The 10702-nt window shown below is 37.6% G+C and overlaps 1 protein-coding gene across 1 annotated transcript; it reads right to left on the bottom strand.

The window, feature by feature from the left end:
• Positions 1-361: 361 nt before the first annotated feature.
• On the bottom strand, positions 362-8949 carry LOC104495952 (pumilio domain-containing protein KIAA0020 homolog; the record flags this gene model as incomplete). Its single annotated transcript, XM_010139006.1, has 5 exons — positions 362-612; positions 4658-4748; positions 6629-6716; positions 7800-8022; positions 8807-8949. Coding segments are annotated over 5 exons (675 nt in total), but the record flags the coding sequence as incomplete, so codon positions are not given.
• Between the last annotated feature and the right edge of the window lie 1753 nt (positions 8950-10702).

Raw genomic sequence — 10702 nt, 5'->3', positions numbered from 1 at the left:
ATTCTAATCTTGTTAGTTCCTGAAGGATGAGAGTCTCCATCACTCCTTCGCAGAGTACAAATGGGACTTGAATTGGTTTTCTGCTTTGTTTTTTGAGAAAACCAAGAGGGAAGAGGATTAAGAACAAGTGTATTTGCCCAGCATACAGTATCTCCCGAACAGATGCTTGCTCCTACAGTAACCATGACAACACACACAAATTTTAAAAAGACTCAAAACATCTTCATGCAAGTTATCAGGAAAAAATTAACTTCTTGATTACATGTCCAGAAGTTTCTGCTAGTTCTTAAATCTTCTTGAGATTTCAGTCTTTGAGAACAACCACTTACTGCACACAAGAGAATGAGTACAACAGGCAAAGTTGTTTTAGAAATTATTTAATTTACAAATGCGTATGATGCTTCTTAAAACAACCACGGTGCAAAATCTTACCAACTCTCTTGGTTGCATTGATATAAATTGCATTTTTAGCTTCATTTACACTAGGATGTCAATTTCTCCAGTAATGCTTCTATTCCTTTTACATTTTTTTTCAGCTTCAACGTTGGTACGAGCTTTTTCAGTCCTTTTTTGACTGTATTTGCCACATTTTCATCAGTGCTCCGGAGAAGACTAGAAGAAACAGGAAAAAAACCCAAGGATGTCAAAGGCCAGCATCTAGGTCACAGGAAAAGAAGCTGTCCATGTAAGGAAAAAAATAACTATTTAGGAAGAATATATTCAGGGAAGATTCTATTACCTCCTATTAAAAAAAAAGTAAAACTTTCCAGAAAGTATGAAACACCAAATGAGAACACAACCAACACAGGATAAATCAGACTGGAAGAAACTGCTGATCTCTACTCAAAGCAGGTTCAAACATTGTGTCGGACTGGGCTGCTCAAGACTTCACCCAATCTGGGCTTAAAACCCACCAATGCAGCAGTCAGTCCAACCTCCCTGAGCCTCAGCCCCACCACTGGGTTGTCCTCAGAGGGAAAAGACTTCTCTCTGTTCCCAGACTGAGCACTACTGCTACCTCTTGCCCGCCAGCCACGCACACACTGCTGTGAGCAGCCCAGCATTTCTTCATTCCTTCCTTGGTGCCAAGGACAATGTTGAGTGCCCCCAAAACTGTCACTTCTCCCAGCTAAACCACCCCTAGTCCACAGCCTCTCCTCCCAGGCCAAGGGATCTAGCCCATGACTAAGTCAGTCATCCTCCATTAAACTCGCTCCGATTGTTAATACCTTTCTTGCAGGGCTTCCTAAAACTGGATGCAGTGAAATATGTCTAATTCACATCAAGTACTTTCAACGGTTTACTTCCATGCTTTGTTTAGCTCAGGACTATACAGTCTTACAAATTGCATTCTTTTGGAAAACAAAACAGCTTTCCCAGACAACTTTTCTTCCTCAAACAAATTAATAAGCTGTAAAATACTACTAGAAAAGAAAAAGCTTCTGCACTATCCATATCAACCTAGGCAGTGATTGTCCTTTTCCCCTTCCTTCAGGTTGTAGTGAAATGTTCTTGGATTACACAATCAGTTATTCGATACAGAAGCAGCAGAGGTAATGGAACACCTAATGTGATACTTTTGAACAACGCCTAAAAAACCTAATGTCTTCTACAGCCAATGTGTGCAATCCAGAACAGAATTACAAGTTGCACTGCCATACAAATAAACTAAGATTGGAAACAAACTGTAACACCCACGCACTGGTACCAAGCAGGCTGCATGATACTACAAGCCTTTATAATCCCTAGGATTCTTCCAGACGTCTCTCAAATTTGCAGCTACCTAAAAGCTTGTTCCTCGCCTACTTTTAAAACAAGGATTAGACATGGCAAGCTGAGCTGAGTAAGGCATAAAAGGAATTAATGTAGCTTAAGATCAGATTTACATTTTGTCTCCAAATCCTGTGCAGGATAGCAACGCAACAGGACATGTATTTCCATGCAGGACATATGGAAATCAGTAAGTCATTTGGTGAAATACGGCTTTATCCATTTTCTACTCTGATGTAGAATTCAGAAATCCTGAAGATACGTCAGATGTAGAAAGGTAAAAGGCCAGTATGTGCGACATTCAAACCCTTGCAACACTTTTCTCACACTAAGCTGGATTGTAACGTCTGCGAAGAGCCCTCCCCATTACCTAAGGACTCTTCATGCTTGTACTAGGTCAGAAACAGGCTCCAAATTTATTTTTTTAATTAAAAAAAAAAAAAAAGAAAAGCAAGTAGGGCAACGAAAGGAGACAGTCATGAGAATATCAGGTGACTAAGCAATCAAGCACACACAATGAACTGCTCAAAATGGTGAATAAGCTTAAATGACTATAAACCCAAAAATCTTCCAGTGGAATCACTGGCTATTTCTTAGTTTCAGATCTGCTCGTAAGTGACAGATGGCTTCCAAAAACCAACAGCAAAAGAAAAACAGATCATGACTTCAGGGAGAACTGGCAATGTCTGAAAATTACCTCTGTCTGAGGCGTCTGTGCTCCTTTATGATTAAAGAAGTATCTGAATTTTTTTTTTAACTAGAAGGTTTTTTAAAACTCAACTATCATTTTACGTAAATAAATATTGCAGTTATTATCTACACCAGACTAAATTAAATTTATCATTTCTGTATGATTTAGGTAAGCTCTCGACTTCAGTGCATGCAATTAAATAAGAGGAGATTAATTATGACGTGTTAGTGAGGTAAGCAAGTGTCACGTGAAAAGGAACAAAAGCTGCTGGTTATGTTCATTGTTCTCAACCACTTAAACAAAAGTGTCATGCATAAAGAGTCATCAAGAGAAATTCAAACTACAAAAGATTCAAATTTAATTAAAATAAAAAAAAAAAACCCACAAAATTCCAACAGACAAACATGTGCTCCTCCCCCATAATTTTCTCTGTCTCCTGTTAGATGAGCTTCACTATTGCTGAAAAATGTTCAAGTGCCCATCTTGGAGATGACCTCTCCCCTCTTGGTACAAAGCGCACTTGTTAAAGCCTCACCTTGTAGTGCCATGAGTACAGCAGGGAGAGGGAAAGACTGAGATTTCTCATAGACTTTTCCATAAAACACACTGCTTCTGTGCTGTTTTTCGCTAATAAGCAATTACTAATTTCCTATTTTTTCTGTAAGTCTTTGAAACCTATTAAGAGACTGTTCACAGCAACAGATGAACAGTTGAAGTGTAATACATGCAAAAATTACCATAAATTTACTCTGCAACTTTGTTTGGGAAAATCAAAATAGCTTAGTATATAAACCAGCAACACCACATGTTAAATAAATCTCCTCAGCCTTGAGTTATGGGGAAAAAGTTCAAGCATTAATGCGCTGTCAGTGAACAAGCCTTTATAACAAATCTCTGCTCAACATCTGTGCACAGGATCAGATAACTTAAAGGCATTAGACGGATTGAGCGAGTTCTGAAGGCCTGTTACGAGAGGCAAAGAAAAAAAGTGTTACCAGTTTAGCAGCTGAACAACCTTAACAGCCAGATGCACGTGACTATTACAATGTTGTGTAAACTGGTTTTGTACCTGGCCTGCAACTACTCCTCTACTACCAACTCTTCTCACTAGTGTTCTGAATGATAATGACTAAACAAAGCTAGAATTAAACTCAGATTAACCAACAGAAGTCCTGTTAGTCAAAACAGGTTTTGATTCACCTTGCAAAAGAGCATGAATGTCAAAGTAGCCTCACTCTAAAGTCACAAAGAGCACAGATGGAAAGCAAACAGCAAAGAGTCTAAAGTAACTTTAGGAGGGGGAGACATGGGGCAGAAAAAGAAGAGGTTTTTATTTCTCAAAATCATACTGTCTGTTTGAATTGTTTGTTGATGTGGGTTTGCAAGTCTTTATGAGGAGCCAGCGGCACAATGCTGACACAGTAGTTCCAGAACACAGACCGCACACTTTGAGCTAAAGACAAAACCCTGGGTTCCTATGACCTAACACTGACAGGTAACTACAAAGTGAAAACAGAGATGATTAACACAGCTGTTCGGATTTGATAAAAATGTTAATGTTAGCCTGCTTCCTGTGGGGTCTTTTTTACCTCGCTAGTTGCATCATTCACTGATTCCAAGTTGTGAGCCAGGCAGCTCATTACAAACATTTGCATTGTCTGTTCTTCCATATAGTCTATTCCAAACAGTTTTCTACCTCAGTATGGGAAATAGCTTAGGCTCTGTAGTTCAGGCATGAACTCATAGCAATTAAGTTACGAAAAAAACCATCCAAAACCCAGAAACAACCCAAAAAATAAAAACCAAAACAATCTGGATTCTTCTACGCTGCCGCCAGTCACAGGTTTTCAGAGTTAATTATTTCAATGTAGCTATTTACGGACTGCTCTTTTGAGAATTTCTCCCTAGCAAAACAAGACATGGTAGGCACAATTTTAAAACTAAATTTTATTTTTAATCTTAAGATTTTCCAGCATTGAGCTACCTCCCAGTACTGCAAAAGCCTGAGCTCCAGGAACAACCTACAGAAACTGTTTTGAATTTTTCCAGCGCCCTGTTCCATTGCAGGAACTGAAAAACAGTACACACTAAGCAAAAACGCGCATTCTCCCGGTAGAAATTAAAACTGATGTTCTCTTAGCTGTTAAAGAACTTACCACTGGAACCTAATCAGAAATAGACATGTGCCTTACATACCAACACAGAATGATGGCACCTCGATTTACTTCTGCCCAGGTCTTCATATTCTCAATACCAACACGGTCCACCAATGTTCTTCCAAAGCAAACTGTAAAACATGGGAGAGAGGTAGAGAGAAGAAAAAAAATGAGACAGTATCTTTATACAAAGAAGCCTGGTAAAAGTTCTCTGCAGTTGTGATTTAATTAGCTTTTAGTCACCAAGTATTCACAAAGTTTTGCTCTCTTAAAATAATTAACTATTCAATGCAGGGAATATTTTTATAGATGTTTGACCACCTTCAAGTACTGCTTAAAATTAGTTAAACAACAGCAGCGCTGTGTAGCGGAATACTAGTATAAAGCAGGCAAACTTGCTGTTCACTTTCAAAAGGGTGTCAAAGGTTATCCATGACTTAAAGGCGGCATCCACTCCAGAGAAATAAATTTTAAGAATGACATCAACAAAAAGACATAATTATTATGCAATATACTAATACAGGCACACCTCTGCTAACAAACACTGTATGTTTAAGCATCTAAGCCTACAACTGAAGAAACAATTTACACAGATGAAGTTACTTAAAACTTCAGAGCTAATTCTTTATTGATGCATAAAAACCGCCAAGAACCTTGCTTCCTTCAGGTGCTACAGGGCTCTATTTCCTCAGGAGCTTTGGAAGCCTACGTTGACTTGCAGATTTAATACACTAATGGCATATGCTAAAGAGCGAATCTAAGCTGACCTCAAGTCCCCTGTTGATTTTGCAGAACTGAACTTCAGGAGAACTGTTCTTACAACTTGCATGCTAAGCAAACTTACCAGTTAGCAATCAAAAAACCCTACTCAACCCCAGACTTGAACACACACTGAAGCTATTTTTCAGTGTTACTCTAGATCAGAAATCTAGAAGAATAGGTCAGGTTTTCTTCAACTTGTTCCCCATGTGACAACAGTTTGTTTTTGAATGTCAATGCCAAAAACTCTGAGCAACAATTCTAAAAGGTGCATTCTTTCAAGGAAAACAAAGAAACCAAACAGAACACTCATGTTTAAAATGGGGATTGCACAATATTAGCACAAATAAATCTAGCATCTGGCTATTCTCTGAAAGACACTCATATGAAACTTCCACTCTGCGTATTTTTAATCATCCACTTAAGCAGCAAAACAAGCCTTCTTTTAGAAACATTTAATAAAGCCCAAATAACTCTTATTTTTAAAGGAAACACTGGATACCTGAATGTAGTAAGAAGAAGGAAAAAAAAAAAGTCTAAACAAGGTTTGATATCTCCATAAAGAAAAAAGCTCCCTACAGACAGAGGAGTTGCCTTCACATTATACTACGCCACCCCCAACTCCCTCCATTTTTCGAGGTTTTTTTATGAGAAAAAGTAATTTCTATTAGGATATGGTGATTCACACATGAGATTTCACAGTTATGTAATAAAGTAAGTTTAAAAGCTAAATTAAGATTAGAACATCTGTGCCAAATCTCTGTCTTCTGGGATATAAAATAGCAAAGATGTCCTATTTTCGTGCATGAATTATTAAACATCAGTTATAAAGCATTAACCCAGCAACACTAATGAACATAGTAAAGGTTACAATCTGGCTCACAAGCACTCATGAAACGAGTCTTCTTGTTAGACTTTACTTTTTCTATTATTATCTTTTAAACTGCTCTGCAATTTAGCAAAGCTATCACGACATTTTAAGCACAGAAATGAACCCTGTCCCAAATACACGGTAAACCCCAGAGAGAAAAAGAGCAGACTAGTACTTGCTCTGCAGAAAAAGCAAACATATCCTTGGCACTTTTTTCGCACAACAGCTCACATCAGCAGAAAGACAGAAACAATAACCTTAAAGGACATGTTATATTTTCCATACATTAGAATATTCAAGGAAATAAATGAAGCAATCATATTTTAGGTCAGACACTCTGAAGTCATAATTTGATCAAATAAAGCAGAATTTCCAACATACCTTCTTTTCCATTCTCTCTCATTTTTTCATCTTGCTCTATTAACCATTTCAAAACTAGATGGCCTGCTGGATGCTCTGCAATGTGAAGCTTTAAGGAAAAAAAAAAAAAACGCACAAAAAAACCAAACCCAAATTATTTAATGATGATGTTTCAAAACACAGATACATATCTGTTAATAAATATTCCTGCTTGCTTTATCCACTCTGCCCTCAGACACCACGTCACAGTGATCTATTTAGTCAACACCTATGCAACATCAACAAGTTTGATGCAAGAGTCTGAATACTTACTTAAACTGACCAGTTTATTTTTTACCACCTTACCTGTAACATCTAACTTTCAGTAACATAAACCATATCAACCAATGTTTCATTAATCCCTCCAAGGACTTCACGCTTACTTAGCAGAATCTCTTTGTCTAGCTGTCTCTACAAGAACTTCCAGACCTCCCACATTTTCAGATTTGAAAATTCACTACAGATTGGTTCACTGAAAATTACAGAAAACATGAGTAGTTCATGAAAATTCTGTAAAATGTGTATATTAAAGAAGGGGAAAGACTGAGCAAATTCTGCACAAGTATGAAAATTTGGAGGGCATCTATGTTAAATATAGTGTACACCGCACTTTTCTAGTCTACAGACACATATCTGTATGAGCTTGACAAAAACAGGGGAGGGGCTACAGTTAGAAAAGAAGGTTGTACTGTAAAGGCAAACAGCTATTATCTAAGATTATTACCTAAGCTTTCCTTGCATGGAGATACACATACCTGAAAGCTAAGAGACCCTATCATTCTCAGTGTAAACAGTCAAATGAACTATAAAAATTTACTAACTGCACAGCAATAATGTGGAAAGAGAGACTGTGTCATTGTCTGCTACCTTCCCACAAAGTGTTTAAAGCAGTTCTGAAGATTCAAGATCATTAAGTACCTCGCTCTACAACTCAGATGAAATGCTGGTTCAAGCTTTCATCACTCCAGATACAATAATAATAAAATACGAAAGGAAAATGTCAGACGAGAGAGATTACATCTAATATATTGAGTGGTATGAGTGCAGCGTGTTGATGTCTCGTGTAAAGCAAAAAGTGAGCAGACTTTGTTTTAATAATACAAAAATAAGCAAACTCTCTAGTATTTCAGCACCTTGTCCTCTGTTACATTACCTGCCCATCACGGCCACCTGGAACCAGCTCTTCTGCTGCTAAATTAGCAATTGCATCTAGCGCAGGCTGGACGTCACCAAGAGCTGTTCTTAAGATGTCAGCAACCAAGACAAAAGTAGCTTTGTCTGTCACTACTTCTTGCGTATGTTCTTGCAAATATTCTAGCAAAGGTGAAGAAATGGCTTCCAGGAGTTCACGGCGGCGGAGCTCAGTATTCTTCTTACTGATTAAAGAGACAGCACATTACCGTAAAAGACTTGCTCTGTATGCACATCAAGCAACAAGAAACTCAGAACACAGTCACTATTTGATTTGAGACATCTATAGATCAGTGGAAGATCAACATAAAGCATTATTCTTGCCTCTGTTTTAGATACAATTAAACACACATTGCACACATATTTTAAGAACACATGAAGTGAGAAAGTGTATAGAGTTTACAGCCGACTGACAGTAAACTTCATAGAGATTTTTGTTACCAATAATTTACTCTATTTTCTATTCTTTGTTATCTCAACTGAGACGTATTTCTTAAAGAGCCCACTAATCATCTAAAATTGTGCCTTCTTCAAAAGCTGATAAGCATCAATTTCAATTAGATAGAGAATTAATTCAAATTAACTATTTCCATTTTTATTGCTAGATTTTGAGATATACTTTGATGAAACCCAAACCACCACGAATGCAAATTAAAAATCTTCTGCTATGCCAGATTTGATATATGAGTTGAAACTAAGATCACAAGTTTTGCCCTTTACCAAGGGGGTAAACTACTAATCAACAATACGTTGCTGGTCACCAATCATCATATACAAACTTTAAATAAAAATTGCAAAAATAAGGACTGCCGATTAAGATATCTAATAATACTTGTGTATTGTTTACATGTATTTACACTACTTAGTTACATTACAAAGAAAAGCTGAAATTAAACTGATCATAACAGAAAGTTGCACAAATTCTTTTGGACTCCAGGGATAACAACTTAACCTTCATATCTGAGTTACCTATAGGCATTTCCATCTCCCTGTTGCAGAAGCGTGATGATTTCTGGCACAAAATGTGCAGGGTCTCTAGGACTTAGCAAGTACAACAAGACCTTCTTTCCATATTTGTTGTTTATTATACTGGGCAAAGAAGCATTTATTTCCTGCAAAAATAAACAAACAGCAACAAAACATTAATGAAATCATAGTTTTGAGCCATCAGGAAAATGAGTTTTGGTAAATCAAGATGAACATCAGTTAGATGCAGCACTGTAGCTATGAATATAAACCTATTACTGTAACATTCGCACTTCAGGGATGGCAGAAAAAAAAATTCTTTTCTGAAGAAAACTAAGCCCCAAACCAAAACCACATTCTGACTTCTCAGCATGTACATTCAGATTCAAAAGTACGTGATGATCATTTATCAATTAAATGCATGACAAAAGGTGTTGAAATATTTCAAAACTTAAAACAAATACAGACTATTTAGTCTAGTACAAGTAAAACACAACAATCATACGTTGATTTCCAAGTGCAGGTATCAGAGCCATTCTGCATAAAAAGTAATAGTGCATTTCACGCACTGATTCTGTGATTCTGATGAATTACAGAATTTGGTCACTTTCAGTGCCAAAACTCTGAGAAAGAAGCAGGAGAAACTCTGAATGACTTGGGCATGCTCCTTCTGGCTGGCAACATCTCCATAATACTGCCTGTTTGGAGTCCTCATTCAAGAAAGGGATTTCCCGCTAATATCCCCAAATCCTCACACATATCAAGTTCAGCTGCCATCACATATGAAGGTTTAGAGCACCATAACACCATACATATTCTTTGGTCCTAGACTAAGACTCCACGGAGCTGAGAGACAGTAAGAAGACTTTCCTCGAAGGATTTGAAGAGCTTAAAACCTTCCTTTGCCTACAAATTCCCAGCCATTCTGCCAATCCACGTAAGTGATCAGTTTTACAATACTACAAAAACAAAAAAAAAGTAGTATGGACAGAATGATATAGATAGTATAAGGTGTTTTACAAGTGTAACTTCTAAGATAATTTTAATGGTTGGATTCTTCTATAAATTATGCTTCAATACTTGATTTCTAGATGCTTCCACCTCATCCTGTGCAACTAGTTCTCATTCGCCATCTGAAGAGCTGGTTTGGATCCCATCTCTTTTTTTTTTTTTCCCCTGACATCCTTTCCCTGTTCCTGACCTCAAAGGAACTCAGATGGGCCAAGTTTGCATGTCTGCAGGCCACTCCTCCTTATCGTCCTTTATTCTTCTGTCTAGATCGATGTAGTAGCCTCATCAAACAGTATTATTATATTAGTACCAAACTCCTTTATCTTTGATCTCAGATGGTGGAAAAAACACAGATGACTAAATGACACCTTGGAAGCTCAGCTAAAGGCAAACACAGTATCTGAACAAATAAACCCTCCAGACACCAGAGAGATCGTGACATAGTACAGAAACCCCTCAAAAATGTCCTACCAAGACAGCTGTACTCTGTCAGGGGTTATTTGCTTGGAACTGGCCCAGAAGTTCTTATATTGCAGACCGGACTCTGGCAACAAAACGCAGCTCTGATTACTGCTAATTTAGCCAAGAAACAAAGGCCATCTACACTCTGACATACTTTCATCTCTCCACACTCACAAGAGAGGCACAGAATTAGGGCCAAGTCTCCATGCTCAGGTACAAAAACCCAACTCCTCCCTACACAAAGTTGCTAAGGGAAGAACAACTCACAAGCCTCATCATAACCACTTTCATCCTCATAATCCTCCTCCACATGCAGAGTATTTGCCTCATCTTTACCTCCCTGCCATCACATCTCAACCCCGCAGTACTAAAAGCTATAGTATGAATACTTTATAAGTTTAGATAACATTATATTGTAATATAATA

Source organism: Buceros rhinoceros, unplaced genomic scaffold, assembly GCF_000710305.1.
Source record: "Buceros rhinoceros silvestris isolate BGI_N320 unplaced genomic scaffold, ASM71030v1 scaffold21746, whole genome shotgun sequence".
Classification (NCBI taxonomy): Eukaryota; Metazoa; Chordata; class Aves; order Bucerotiformes; family Bucerotidae; genus Buceros; species Buceros rhinoceros.
The sequence above is the reverse complement of the archived record's forward strand: the minus strand, read 5'-3'. Positions and strand labels throughout refer to the sequence as shown.